We start from the raw sequence: 15,720 nt of genomic DNA on the forward strand, positions 1-15,720 counted from the left end.
GGCTAAATTTATTTTTATCCTGATTTTATTATTTTTATAAACAACTCAAGGTGGCAAACATTCCTAATAGTCTTCCTATTTTCCCCACAACATCCTGTGAGGTGAATTGGACTGAGAGTGACTGGCCCTAAATTACCCAGGCGATTTTCATGCCAAAGGCAGGACTAGAACTGTCTGTTGGTTCTTAATCTGATGTCTTAAACATTAAACCAAACTGGCTTTCAATATTTATTGGGATTACAGAATTATACAATTAACAACACGTGAATACGAGCCACCATTTTATCCAGCACCGCATATAGCTCTAACCAAGTTTTGTATTTTATGGGTTCAAAGAAAATACATTGTATGTTTGTATGTGTTTTTGTCTAAAAAAAAAAAAAAACTTAAAAAAAAAACAACCAAAAAAGGTAGGTGCGTTTTATACTCCAAAAAATACAGTCATCCGGTCCTCAACTAGCCATGTACCTGAATCTAAAGTTCTTGCAAGAGTGTCCACAGGACACTAAGAAAAAAAAAATGGTTGACACTATGCAAGTGGAGTCCCTGTCCTTTTACATGTTTAATGTGATGCATTAAAGGACAAGGCTTCAGTTGCATAGTCACAGCTGCTATCTTGAAGTCAAAATGGAATCATCAACTCTTCCTTGTAGCCATGCAGTTGACACCTGAATTCTTATTAAATTTAAAATAAAAAAGCAAAAAAGCACATATCAATCCTTGGATAAAATGTCAACAGCACTGGTAGAAGCAAAAGATCTTTCACAAAAATCAATCTTGAAAAGAGGAGATGTCCTTTTGTTAAATTGTGATGAGGCTTAAGAACTGAAGAGGGAGATTTTGCTGCTCCTTATAATTCAGTTTCTAGACTGTTCATGTTTGAGAGTACTTTAAAAGTTTGCAAACTCTGTTGGACATTTTCTGGCAGCACATGCAAGAAAAAATGAATGTGAAAACATGGGGGGAAATTTCAGCTCTCTGAAATCTCACACTTTCCATCAAAGTGAAACTCAAGTAACAGCCAGAGGTGGATTTTCACAGGTGGATGACCAATCAACAAAGCCCAGGCTTCACCAAATTCCTTCAGAAAGGATGATCACAAAGGAAGGCAAAGTGAAAGCTATTGATCCCTGTAATATGCAATTAGCCCTTTGAGCAGAGAGGTCACACTGGCTTATGTTACCATTTACAGCTTGCACATGTGATGGGATGCAATTTTTGGCTCCAGAAAATGACCACCAGCCAAATTGTATTTTCTTTGGTGCAGGGCTACTGAAAGGCAACTAAATTCTAATTCAGATCCAACTTTGTCACCCACAGTGTGCTCTAGGAACTAAGTGACCTCAACAGGTTCCAGCCTAGACAAGACCAACCACCTCTCCTTTCATGCATTTCTCATTCATTGGCAGCTCTCAGAAGTGAGGCTCTCATTCGCCTTCCTGTGACTGTTTTTAATGGAGATGCAAAGGGATCCTGATGGCAGCTGAAGTGGTTCAAATTAAAGTCAAAAGGACACCCAGTTCATGTGTTTCTCAATCAACCGTTTAAAAACTTAGTTCATTTCAGCTGTATGCAAACATTAAATGCCAACTATGTTGCTCATTTTCTTTTCCTGAGAGGTCTGTGGGTCTAAAGGTGCCATGTAGGTGATACTTGCTCCGTATCGTGTGCAAAAGCTCCATATTATGTGCAAAAGGAATATCCCTGGGGCATTTTCTGGGAGGCTCATATAGATGTTCCTCACCCCTGCTTTCCAGAATGGGTTTACATGGGGCAATTCATACCATGATGCTGTACCAGAAAATGCCCCCCAGGATACATAGACATGGGGAAAGTTAAGTGACATCATGAGCATCATAGCAACATTATGGAAACAATGTGAATTACATAATATGCAGCAGAAGCCACAGTGACACTTGTGCATCAAGACATCATCACAACCTATATGCAAATATTACATAGTTCACATCCACTGTGTGCTGTTATCATGATACTTGTGGCATCCACCAGATGCTAATGTTATGCCAGGGAGTAGGAAGGGTGCCATTTGTTCACCTTGACAGAAGGATAGTTTCAAATGCCAGAAAGTTTTGCTCACTTTGAGAGAGGAGGTCAGTCTGTAGGAAAAGACAAGTACATTTCTGAGGGTGTGTGGAGGGGGCCCGAGGAAAGATTTTGGAGTGTTCCACAGTGTGTCATGGACAAGGGACTCAGGAATGCAGACTGTCTGCTGAAGGGAAGAAGGCCTTCTGGAATACCTAAACACAGCCCATCTGTAAATTTTACAACAGTAATGGCAGCTTCTTCTGGCCAGGAGCAGACCATTAAAATTATTGCCTTGCTTAACCTCCAAGAACTGCTGGAGCAGAGTCCTGATAGAGATGCCTGGTGGGATCTGATGCAACACAGGAGTCTTAAGCACCACCAGAAACCCCAACACACATTTTAAACATTTCCAAAAAATTCCTCCAGAGGCACCATTGCTTCCTGCCACATTTTTTGTGTGGTTTTCAGAAGTAGAAGTAATCTATAAGGGCACATCCCATCTCTTTGATTCCATATGGACACAAAGGCTAGGAGGCCGTTCACTCAGGACCCAGTGAAGAAAGAGGGTCAAATATTGGGTTGCAACTGGTAGTAACTCCCCTCTCTCTGGCATAGCATAAGCAGTGGAAACAAACAGTGGGAAGCCAAAAATGTCACTGAAAAACACTGCTGAAAAATGCCACTGCCAGATCCCATTAAGACGGGTCCCTGGCCCACTAGCTTAAGAAGAATAACCTGAGCAAGTCCAGTTCACATCTGAATCGGAGCAAAATAATCTGGCATATGGAACTCATGGGGGAATTCTGGGGTGCGGCTTTCCAGCACTTGGAGCACACTCTGCCAAGCATCTCGTTGCCAAACCAGATGCTGGCTACTTGGACCTGAATGGATGAAGAGGAGAAGTCCAGCGAGTTGGTTTCATCCAGTTCAAGATCATGTTGCAATGGAAGCTTCCCATCCAACACCAAAGGCTCACGAGTGGAGTTGGCCAAAATGTTGTCAGCCTGTTTATTTTTCCATGTTCTTCCCAGATTGATCTGGAAAATAAAAGAAAGAGAAATAGTAAGTTCAACAGTTCTCATTCTAAGCAGACTTTTGGGAGCTGCTTTGCTACAGATAATATTTGAAGCATTCTTTGGCAGCAAGTCAAAATAGATTCAGTAAACTGTTGCATGTCAAAATATACATTGCCCTTGACTTTTCGACTTTCCACTGTGAAAAATTGGGCAATTAACTAACATTCCACCATATTTGAGGAGAGTTCCAAGGTCAGTTGCCCAGATAATTTGCTGGTGAAAATCATACACAGGGATACATGGTTTTTATATGTGAAGGATGATTTTTTTTTCAGAAAAGTAAATTCATCTGAGAAAGCTGTAGAAGATGGATATTGACAGACTTGAACACTAACTAATAAAATGAAATTCAATGTAGAGAAAAGTAAAATCTTACACTTAGGCAAGAAAAACCAAAAGTACACATTGGGTGAAACTAGGCTTAATAGCATTAACTGAGAGGGATCTTGGAGTCTTAGTGGACAACCAATTAAATATGAACCAACTGTGCAGCGGCAACCAAAAAAGCCAATGAAATCCTCGGAACTCTTTTTTGTCTTTTTTAAAGTATTTTTTTACTACCGGTTCCAGCGAATAGGTAGTAAAAAATGCTTTAAAAAAGTAAAAAAAAAAGGTTCCGAGGATCATGCAGTACAGCGTCGAAACCTTTTTTTTACCTTTTAAAAATATTTTTTACAAATTATGGAGTGTGTGGAAATGGATAAGGTCACAAAGGAGATACAAGAAAAAGATGAAACAGAATACTACTTAGTCTTGGAGAAATGGTATAAATGGTTGGAGGAGAAAGGGGGAAAAAAGGGGGGGGAACAAAAGAAAACTAAACAATGGTTAAATTAGGTGGAGGAATATGGAAACAAATGGGAAGATATAAATTGTGGAAAGGAAATTAGGTACCTGTTTATGTTAAATGTAAATAAAATATTTAGATTAAGAGAATATATTATAATGGTATATATATATATATATATATATATGATATACTAGAAATATATGTATAAAAGATATATTAAGATAAGAAAGAGAAAATGTATAAATATGGATTACTGATGCGAAGATGTTGAAAAGAAGATGTAAATATCTGTTTTTGTTTGTTTGTTTTTTGTTTGTTTGTTTTTTTAAAAACTATTTAATAAAAACTATTTTTTTAAAAAAATATTTCTTACTACCGGTTCACCCGAACCGGTAGCATTTCACCCCTGGATTCAACCTAGAAATAAGGAGAAATTTTCTGACAGTGAGAGCAATCCATCCATGGAACTGAAGTTGCCTTCGAAAGTTGTGGAAGCTTCATCACTGGAGGCTTTCAAGAAGAGACTGGACTGCCATTTGTCAGAAATGGTGTAGGGTCTCCTGCTTGGGCGGGGGGTTGGACTAGATGACCTACAAGGACCCTTCCAAATCTGTTAAGATAGCCAGAAGGAGTAGACTGATCCCCATGTTTCAATTATTTTGAGGGCATGGGTGGGGATCATGGGGCTTAAGGATTTTGTGTCTTTTTCTTCCCTAACCTGGGAAAATTCAATCCAATGGGGGACAGATCTGGATAGTTTAAGAATTAAATGGAACCTTTAAACACCAGACCTTAAACCCAGCCCTGTGTCAATCCTGGAGGCCATCTTTTTCTTTGGATCTTCAGGGCTGCCACACTGGTGGTTTTGTGGGAACTGGGAGGTGGGTGAGATCGGGGTGGATTCTACTTATCTTTACTACCAGTTCACAATGGGAGTGTGCGTGCGCACTTCTGTGCATGCGCAGATCATCCGTTATCACATCCAGGCAGGTGGGCGGAGCCTACCGCCGCTTTTACTGCCTGTTCGCAAGAACCGGACAGAACAGGGAGCAACCCACCACTGGGTGAGATGTATAGCCAAAACAACCTTCTTTCACTGGGAGTCAAGGACGTTCAGCCTGCACTTGGAGAGGTATGACTGGTGTGAGGAAAGGAAAACTGGGTTGTGATTTGCTAAAATTATGTAGGCCTCAAAATGATAGTAGACTTCAAATGAATTGCTATATATTGGAGTGCTAGCTAGAATGATTTCCTAAGAATAACGTGATATTTGTAATCTGCTGTGCTAGAGCAATTTTATAACGTATTTGCAAAGTAAATAGTTTTGGAAGCTATTTTGGGCTAGGAACATTAAAAGCGTTGGGAAATAAGGAAGCAGATAGTAGATTTCACATGTACACGCAAGTATGTGCTAACTGACAGTCAGTATGGGAATACAAGGAAGTAACCTCAGTAAAATTCCATTGGCCGTAGCTATTCCTTGCTGGACTTAGCTATCGTCACTGGACCTCATTGCAATGGGTTGTTAATATAAGTAATGTTGTGATGGCTTTTCATGTTTCCAAATTGCTCATGAAATAAACCTCTGAATCTTAAAGTAAGAATTGTTTATTGTATTATTGTTGCCTGCTTTCTTTTATTGGAATAGCTTTATGGCACTGGGAAGCAACTCCAGTTAGGATAGTGACTTGATTGGACCATGGGATGGACGTGTGAATGCAGGGGAAGGGACTTTGACTTTCCTTTGGGTGGGGAAAACCCAGGAGACTTCAGATTCGGATTTTTCCCAGATGTACCAATCTGACATCTCTAATAAAATGGAACTTTGAGGAAATGCCTGCCTCGCAGTCTTACTTGGTTGGGGGTGTTACTTGGAACCCTGACACTCTGAGCCTGCCCCCAATGAATAGATAGAAGAATGGATAGCCCCTCATACAGTTCTGGAAAGGGCTTTCTGTGATACTGAAAGCTACTGGTACATTTTCTGATCATTGAGAACTCTGAATTTCACTATCTTCACAATGAGGCTGCATGGGGTTCAAAGAACATTGCAGCCAAAACTATTATTTTTCCAAATATTACATTATTTATTATTAAAAATAATTTTGCAATCTGGGCAAGGAAGAGCAAGTGGTAGGTTTACAATACCTTTATGAACAAATGTGAGAGAACTGCTAAATATTCAGAAACGAGACTGGCCCTTTTGGGGGCCATCATCAAGGAATTCATGGCCCAGGCCATTCCCACACTTGCCACATGAGACCTGCAAGGAAATTAGAGGGAATTAAGATTAAAAACTCTGCTGCTTTCCTACAATCAGCTGAAAAGCAGAATTATAGCCTGTAACAGAGCGTAATCCATGTCCAATCATAGTTTTTCTACAATATTTGTTCAGAAGAAAACACTATTTTTTCTGCAGCCCCCACTGATGACTGTCTTCTTCTAATTGGTTCCTTACTATTCATTCTCTTAGTTCTTTTGTCTCCCTCCTGGAAGACAGTCTTTGATTATTTATAATATTTAAGTAGTGATCAATACATTTAAGAAGCTTCTAATTGAAAATACGGTATCTACAAAATACCTCAAAAGCACTATAATGTTTTTGAAACACAGTTACGAAATTTCATAAGCCTTTAAAAACCTGGCTATGTGTCTAAGCCTAGGGCCCTGAATGTGTTAAGGGTCCCATTTCTTGGCTTTACTGACAATTAGTCTGATATTGCAGTATTCTCAGCTGCTGTATATATTTATTTTGTACAGTTTTTGTTTTACAATTAAAACAATTTGAATCACTTGGCTAAGATGGGCGTCTATAGAAAATAAGTAAATTCAGATTTTGAGAAAAACCTGTAGACTTGATCTAAAAAAAAAGAGAAAGACAATCAAGAAATGTTTAAACTGTAATCCAATGGCATCAACACTGGCTACAAAAAGTAAGTAAAAACAGGAGGATAATTCTACTTCATGCCATTATGAAGGAAGATACCCTGTTAAATAAGTTGCTTGCATACTGAATAAAGAGATTCTCTTCAAAGCCAAACCTTGGAAACCATCCCTACAATTTCAAATGCAACTCTGGGCATTGCCAGATTTACCAGCGAGTTTCAGCTGCATTTGGGATACTGATTTACAAACTCTGCCCTTGCCAAGCTTTGAGTCCATTGCAGCACAACCTAAGTCCTCACCTTGAAAGCTCCTGGGCGTTCTAAGTACTTGGAGATGCTGTCACTGTGAATAGGATGGGTAAAGGCTGGCCAAGGGGATGAATGAAGGAATTTGGACTGGCTGGAGAATAATTCATAGCCGCACTTGGAACAAATGTATATACCTGTGAGCAAAGATGGAGATGGGGAGGAAGAAGAATATATATGACATGGAGGAATTAAATAGGCATGCATTCATAGGAAGGCTGGGGTGCAGAGAGAAGCATGTCTCATTTTACTCATCTCAAATATCAGCCAGAAATTATTTGATAACCATCACAGGTTTTCTAGAAAGTTGCCGTTTTTTTCCCCTTCTGTACACATTTCTACAGGCAGTTATCCACTTACGACTGGTCACTTAGCAACTGTTTGAACTTATGCCGGATCCCCGCATTACGTAAGACCCAGTTCTGAATTCCAATGCCTTCTCCCCACAGTCACTTAACTGCATTTTGGGTGATTGGCAACTGGCCCATATGGCCACTTGCAGCATCCCACAGTCACGTGACTGCCATTTATGATGATTTACCAGGAAACTGATTTTTATTTTTGGTTTCTGGAAAAAACTGGCTCATGATGAAAAATGGGTTTGCCTAATAACCACAGTGTTCACTTAACAATGAGTCCACATTTACTTTACAATGTCCACAAAAAAGGTGGTAAAATTAGATTGGTCACGTGGTGACTCACTTTATAGTTTTCACGATTTATCATAATCACCAGGCTTAACTACTGCCATTAGTTGACTACCTGTAAATGTTATTTTCATAGCAGGGAACAAAATATTGGAGCTGCTTGATCTAGTTCAGCCTTCTCCAAGCTGGCATCTTCCACACTGGCTAGTGGAATTCCACAAGTATTTCAGCACATCTGAAAGATGTGTTACACAAACAATCCAACCCTATTTAGCTACAGTGGGCTGTATACAGTATGCTGTGGCCAACTTCCCACCCCTGACTTTAAGTACTATGCCCTCACTATCATAAAACTAGGAGGAAACATGGATGGAAATCTTAAAAGGGGAAAACAACTCAAGAGACTTTGAAACCTCTGAAAAATGAGATTATAAAAACCTGATCTAACCCAACACCAGAGAAGGAAAATAAGAGACTCAGACAAAACCATCATGGTTGCATAAAGAACTCTCTGACAAACTGAGAGGAAAAAAGGACCAATATAAAACATTGAAAGAGGGACATATAACTAAAACAGAATACCAACAAATAGCCCAAATCTGAAAGTCAGGAAGGCTCAGAATGGCAGACTAAGACTTGCAACAAATGACAATAATAACAATAACAATAATGTTTTTTTCAACATGCAAAAAGCAAGAAAAAAAGTTAAGGAAACAATCAATCCACTCATGCAGGGGTCTCCAACCATGACAGACTTGAACACTGGGCCCTACCCAACAAAATGCAATTCAATGGTGAGAAAAGTAGATGAGAAAAGATAAATGCACAGACATAGAATAGGTGGTACCTGGCTCGACACTAATACCTGTGAGAGAGAGATCTAGGTGTCCTAGTGGAAAACCACATGAGTCAGCAGTGTGCTGAAGATGTAAAAAAGGATCCATGAATAGAGGAATAGTATCAAGACCACACAAAGTATTAATATCATTTTACACTACTAATGAAATCAAACTTGGAATTCTGTGTTAAATTGTGCTCAACACAATACAAAAACAATACTGAAGCTCTAGAAATAGTGCATAAAAGAGCAACAAAGTTGATAAGGTGTCTGGAGGCTAAACGGTAGGATCAATGTTTGAGAGAACTAGGTATGTCTAGTTTAACGAAGAGTAAGATTAGAGGTGATATGTCTTCCAATATTTGAGGGGCTGTCACAGAGAAGAGAGGGGTCAACCTATTTTCCAAAGCATCTGAGGGGAGGACAAGAAGTAATGGGTGAAAACTTGGGTGAAGAAGTAATGGGTGAAAGCTTGTTAAAGAGATATCCAACCTGAAATTAAGGAGAAATTTCTTAACAATTAACCAGTGGAACCAGCTTCCCTCCAAAGTTGTGGGTGCTCCATCCTTGGAAGTTTTTAAGAAGAGACTGGACAGCCATTTGTCTGCAATGATTTAGGGTCTCCTGCCTTGGGCAGGGGGTTGGACTAGGACCTCCAAGGTCCCTTTCAACGCTGATTCTATCATTCTAGTTGTCTGAGAGAAAGCAGTTCTCAAGACAGAGTTCTCAGTACTGTCAGCAAGCAACATGGGCTCAGCTTCAATACCATGAAGGAGATGGCAGGGAATCCACTGGAATGTAGGACATGTGAGAAGCAGCAGCCATGGGTTGAGATTGCTTCAAGAAGAATGTTTCAAGAATGTTTCACAAGGAACCTGGATTCTCATGTTGGCAAAGAACAATCAAGTGCTGGTGCAGCTTCATTATAGTATGTGGCCCTGTGGTTAGTGCTGTATTGCAGGCTGATTCTGCCCACAGCCAGGAATTCAATCCTGACCGGCTCAAGGTTGACTCAGCCTTCCATCCTTTCAACTTTACATCTCCACCCCGGATCAACCCAGGGATACCCTTTCCATGATGTCTAAGTGCCTAGAGGCAGTGGATGGGTAGGAACAGACTCAACCCCTCCAAGAGAGTGGCTGTGGATGCCGACATCTCATGATCTAGTATCCCCATCGCTTCTGATGGGAGGGGAGTCTCTGGCTCCCTCGGAAAGGGTTCGTAATCTTGGCGTCCTCCTTGATTCAAGGCTGTCCTTGGTGAACCATCTGACAGCCATGACAAGGGGGGCTTTTGCACAGGTTCGCCTGGTGCGCCAGTTGTGCCCTTTCCTAGACAGGGATGTCCTCCGTACGGTCACTCATGCTCTTATTATTTCTCGGCTGGATTACTGCAATGCCCTCTACATGGGGCTGCCCTTGGGATGCACCCGGAGGTTCCAACTGGTCCAGAATGCAGCCGCGTGGGTAGTTACAGGTGCTTCCTGTTACTCCCATATAACACCGTTGTTGCGCGAGCTGCACTGGTTGCCGGTGGTCCTCCAGATCCGCTTCAAGGTGCTGGTGCTCACCTAAAAAGCCTTCCATCCTTTCGAGATAGGTAAAATGAGGACCCAGATTGTGGGGGCAATAAGCTGACTTTGTATAAAAAAGAATACCGCTTTGGGGGGGCCAAAAGCCCTACTAAGCAGGTCTATACAAAAGTGTGAAGGCTATTGCTTAATGCATTGTAAGCCGCCCTGAGTCTCCGGAGAAGGGCGGCATATAAATCGAACCAATAAATAAATAAATAAATAAAATAACATATCCTGTGTCTGAAAAGACTTAGGTTTTTTGGAAGTGGAAAAACATTTACTCAAAAATATAATAATTAGCTGAGCAGCACCAAGCCAATTCTAATTTGGAGACATAATCAGATACCCCAGAGCTGAAACTTGCCAGACTCTGCTGTGACTCTGCAATTAGTTAGGACTGCAGAGCCAGAAACCTAAAATTAAGTTGGTACTGGACAGTTGTTTTTTTCTTTTGCCAGGGAAGAAGAGTAAAACTGACAAACATAGGGAAACCAGCAACTGACACAGTTTGACTTTCTTTGTTACAGGAAGCTATGGGAAATTGTGGAAGAAACTATTTTATTCTTGAACATAATGTGGTGGCATATATCAGGGCCTGTGAATATTGCAATCAAGCAAGGAGTTGCTGACTGTCAGGGCATGAAGGAGCCACCAGAAACAGAAAGTGGGACTGCAGGCTGGAGATGGCAACTCTACTGTGACGGTGGAGAATGCAGAGATCAGGCTTAGAGGGTTAACTTGGCGATCTGAGTCCTCAACAAAGTGTGTGAGAATGAAAGAAGCCCCAACAGGGAGGCCCGAATCATTAACTGCTGTCGGAAATGAATTCTGTACTGTAAACAGCCAAACTATGATATAAATTTAAAGAGAGAAATGTATTTAGCATACATTTAAGATAAATGATATTTATCTCCATAGAATATTTTTGAAATATTCTCATGAATGAAAAAAAATGGCATTGTTTCTGTCGCTATGAAGATTCCACAAGCACAAGCAGACAGAGGGATTTTCTTGCACAAGAGGATGACAGAGGCTGCCTCTTCCGCCCTCCAGTATATTTCCGGAGAAACCACCTGAAAACAGTTTTTCCAGATACACTTTGGGACAGCAACAGCCCTGGACTGTTACTGCAATGTTAAAGCAACAGAGTAGGGCAAGGAAACAGTGCTGCATCCCATAATATCTGGACTGCTGCTTTTTCAGGGCATAACTGCATCCAAATTTGGAAATGCTGAGGAAGTGGGAGAAGTAGTTTTTAATGGAAAAATTCACTTGATTCCCAAGGAGGCTTCTCAAAAACAATACCGATCATTTTAGCTTTTGCTTTCGTCTCCTGACTGTCAGCAAATAGCAAACTGCATAAATTAATCTGCCCATGCTGAAGCTTTCCCGTTTGCTTCGTGCTCCAAGATAGCAGTTTAGGAGACTGTTGGAGGCATTTCTGGTATAGAGGAGCCTTATTTCATGATTAATATATAACTACTGCCTCAAACTTGGTCTCCTCAGGATAAATAGGGAAGGGTGAGATATTTTGTAACTTTCTGTCATGGACCTCCTCACTGGGGGTGAATTCAGGGAGAAGGATTAGCTGGGGATTGATTTCCTTGGCACAGCTGAGGAAATGAGTATGGGGATGTGTAGGCCAGGGAGCGGAGGGCTCCAGCTTGATGGAGCAGCCACAGCCAAACGACCAGACGGCCAGCAGGCTGAGCCCAAGCAGAGGGAGCCACGGCTGCAGCAGGTGAAGAACAGGAGCAGCTGCTTGTGGTCAGCGAAGATGAGGTGGTGGTATACACAGCTCCCCGGCTACCCCCGCCATCCAAGGACGCGCAGGACAGAAAGGCGACAAGTACCATGCTGGTAGGCCAGGCAAGGAGGCAGTCTCCCCATTGTGAGGGGCCGTACCAGTGTTATCTATTTCAGGGATCACCAATCTTTCAGACCTCAGGGACCACTAAGTTCATAATTTAAAATCCCGCTGACCACGAATATGATCTGCTTAATGATCTGGGTGGGCATGGCTAGGTGGTCATGTGACTGGGTGGGTATGGCCAACTCAATGTCACTTGTGTCGAGCAGCGCCTCGCTGGCCTCTACTCGCCCCTCCCCTGCCAGCCACTCCTTGCCTCCTCGCCTGGGTTCCTTAGGGCCCCAACAGGAAGCAGTTCCTGGAGCTAAGCAGCCACCATGAGAAAGAGTTGGCAAAACAGCTCAGTTCAAATTGGATCTGACCGAGAAGGGGGCTCAGCAGAGTCACCTCCCTGAGGACTACGAGCATAGACTTTCCAAGCAGAGGGACGACTGCGGGAGTGCAAGGCCAGGTACTGGCGCCTGGAGGCTCATCGGGCTGAGATGGTCAGCCAATTCCAAGCCATGAGGCAGTCCCACTGGAACGACGCCCTCCGGCTCTTCACCACCAGCGGCACTTCCCTCCAGCCTTCACCCAAAGCCCCACACCAGGAGGCTGAAGCAGACCCCAAGTCAGAATTTCTGCCCCCCTCTGGCCCACACAAAAAGACCCCAGAGGGGGAGACTCTCTGCAGCAACACTGTTCATTGCATGGAACCGGCCCAGGGGCCGTAGTTTGAGGACCCCTAACTTAGTGCAATATAAAAAATGCAAATAATTTTTCTGCGGACCACCAAAATTTTCACATGGACCACCAGTTGGTGACCGCTGATCTATTTAATCCCACTCAAAGGGATGGCATTGCTGGAACAATGTGTGTGGATTCAGGGGTGAAATCTAATTTCTTTTGCCACTGGTTCTGTGGGCGTGGCTTGGGGTGTGTGTGGCCTGGTGGTGGTCATGTGACTGGGTGGGCGTGGCCAATTTTTTTTTTTTACTTTTTAAAGCATTTTTAACTAGTAAAAAATGCTTTAAAATGTAAAAAAAAAAAGTTTCCGATGATCAGCACCTGACCATCCTGACCCCCCTCGCCAAGCCGGATCCAATGCCTCCTAGCCCCGAAGATTGCAAGCCTTTCTACCTCGACCACCCAGTCTGGGAGATGACTTGGGGGAGGGGGGGGGAAACAAATGGAAAAACGCCAGGAGCAAGCAAGCGCTTCTTTTTGCGCTCCTGGCATGTTTCCACTTGGAGAGGAGGAGGAGGAGGAAGATGAGGGCGACAATCCCGGGGCGTGTGAAGCAAGGCATCAAAATCCACAGCAGGAAGCTCGGGGTGAGTGAAAAGGGGGGCAGCCGAGCGCTTTGTTTCTCCAGAACCGGTAGAAAAAAATGCTTAAAAAGTAAAAAAAAAAAAGTTCCTACGATCATGCATTGCTCAGCTGATCGTCGGAACTTTTTAAAAACTTTTTAAGCATTTTTTTACTACCGGTTCTCTGGAACTAAAAGCAGTAACGACGACTGGGCGGGTGGGCGGAGCCTCGGGTTGCCATTGCTACCGGTTCTTTGAACCACCGTCCGTCATCGCTACCTACTCGCCCGAGCCAGTCCGAACCGGGAGCATTTCACCCCTGTGTGGATTCCTTGCGCCATGATTTCTGCTTCTCATGTTTTGCCTTCAAACTCGTGTTGAACTTTGGACGTCTGGTTCGTGCCTTGACCTGGGGCCTTGCCTCACTCAAACCTCTGGAGCAATTGCCTCGTCAAACACCTTTGTTCTGGCTTCTGCCTGGCTTCAGGACTTGAGACCGCCCCTCTTGCCGGTTCCGCAGAACTCCCGGTGAAATTTAGAGGGGCTGTGGGGGGTTTCTGTTATTCAAGAGCTGCTGGGAATTGTATACTTGGCTCGGGCAGCTCAATGAAGACCTTCTGCTGTGTGTGCGACATGTGTGAGCGAAGTAGTACACTTTGTCCTGTCAAGCCTGGGAAGCTTCTGAGAACTTTCTCTTCAAGTCCCATCAGCAAGTGCCGATCAGAGACAGCCACACACAAAGCAGGGAGCTGGGAGAGGCCGAAAGTTCCCTTCGGAGAGGTGAGACAGGCAGGCTCCTTCATACCCAGGGACGGGAGGAGAAAGGGTTTGCAAGATTCTGCCCCTTTAGCCAGGCTCCATAAGTACCACTCTTTTTCCTGGGGACTCAATTTCCTCTTCTGGGTCTCCCCTGTAAGGCTGATACACACCCTGAACATCAGCGATGGGGAAGTTACCAGTTACCCTGTCCTACCTCATAGGGGTCTGCTTTAAATAGATGGGTGGGGAGTAAAACCAGGCGATCTTTCATTTCCCTCTCAGGATCCGGGCTTGGTCCAGGACAAAGGAGCGCAGCACCTCCCATCTCTCTCGTAAGGTCTCCTGCCTAGGCACGGGGTTGCACTAGAGGCCGCCAAGGTCCCTCCCGGGCCTGGGATCTCCTGGGAGCATCAAACGCAAAGCTTTCCCGATCTTGGCCTCCTTTGCTTTCTAGAAAACCCCCCTCCTCAATACCAGGAGGGGGCTAAGCGCCCGCCCGCTGCCGTCGGGGAGGGGCCTGGGCAGCCACCCCGAGAGACAAGGGGGGGAGGGGGAGGGGATGCAGCCTCTTCCTCCGGCCAGCACGCGCGCGTCCCCCACTCGCGCACACCCGGGGGACCCTTTCTCCAGGCTGGAGCCCTCCGGCCCTGCCCGATTTCGACGCCCGCTTAGGCCCGAAGAGCGCCACCCCTCCGGGAGCCAGTGCGGGGAGGGCCGGCTCAAAGAGCAACCGCCAGCCGCCCGGGACGCCCTCCGCAATCTGAGCCGCCAGAAGAGGCGAGCGGTGCCGGAGCGATGGGCGCCCCCGCCGCGCTCTCGCCTTACCGGACTCGAAGTGGCCCTGATAGATCTCCCCGCCGAAGAACCTGCAGAAGGCCATGGCTGCCCCGCTCGCCCGCCCGCCCGCCGGCCGCTCCCCTTTTAAGAGCGGCCGCCGCTCCTCCCCCTCCTCCCGCGGCCGCCTGCCCCGGGCAGTGACGAGGGCGGCGGGGCCGCTGCTGCGCAGGTAGCGCCTCCCCTGGCTGGTGCCGGCGGGCCGCTTCTGGGCTGCCCCGACCGGCGGGCTGGGCTCGAGGAGGCGGCCGAGCGGGGCCCGCCGTCCGGGGGAGTTGCGTGATTAGAGGTGCCCAAGGGGCCCATTTGAACCGGGGCGCGTTCCCCTAATGGCCGCTTGCAGCCCTCGGGGGAAGCCCCGCAAGGCCTCCCGCCCTACAGCGCCGCCTTCCCGGGGCCGCCTCCTTGGAGAAGGCCCGGCGGCCACGCGAAGACAGGCGGGCGGGCTGGGTTGTGGGCAGCGCCGCTTGGCCCGAGAGTGGAAGGCGGCCACCCGGCCGGGAAGCGGGAAGCCGCTTCTCCGTTGCGCTGCTGCCGGGCGGAGCCAAACTCTTCCCCCGGGTCTCCCCATGGCTGGAGCCGCTCGGGGTCACCGGGCACCTGCGCGGGCCTTTAAAGGGGGACGCGGGCAGCCGCAGAGGAGGAGAGAAGAACTTTATTGGCCTCCGGGACAAAAATTGCAGCCAAACTCTGCAGATGCGCTTAGGCCTCTTTTTTCTACCGTCAGAAAAAGGTCCTCCAGTCGCAGCATTTTTTTTCAACAGAGCTGTATTTTCAAGAACTCGGGTGGCTGGTAATGCTAATTTC

General features: G+C 45.2%; 1 protein-coding gene across 1 annotated transcript; it reads right to left on the reverse strand.

The window, feature by feature from the left end:
- Positions 1–215: 215 nt before the first annotated feature.
- MSRB1 (methionine sulfoxide reductase B1) lies at positions 216–15,131 on the reverse strand. The gene is made up of 4 exons (XM_034420683.3): positions 14,905–15,131; positions 7,098–7,240; positions 6,061–6,175; positions 216–3,083 (listed from the first exon to the last, which is right to left on the reverse strand). Exons 1-4 carry the CDS (start codon positions 14,957–14,959, stop codon positions 3,055–3,057), a joined length of 342 nt encoding a protein of 113 aa, XP_034276574.1. The 5' UTR covers positions 14,960–15,131; the 3' UTR covers positions 216–3,054.
- Between the last annotated feature and the right edge of the window lie 589 nt (positions 15,132–15,720).

Source organism: Pantherophis guttatus, chromosome 14 (genome assembly GCF_059756535.1).
Source record: "Pantherophis guttatus breed Tessera chromosome 14, ASM5975653v1, whole genome shotgun sequence".
Classification (NCBI taxonomy): domain Eukaryota; kingdom Metazoa; phylum Chordata; class Lepidosauria; order Squamata; family Colubridae; genus Pantherophis; species Pantherophis guttatus.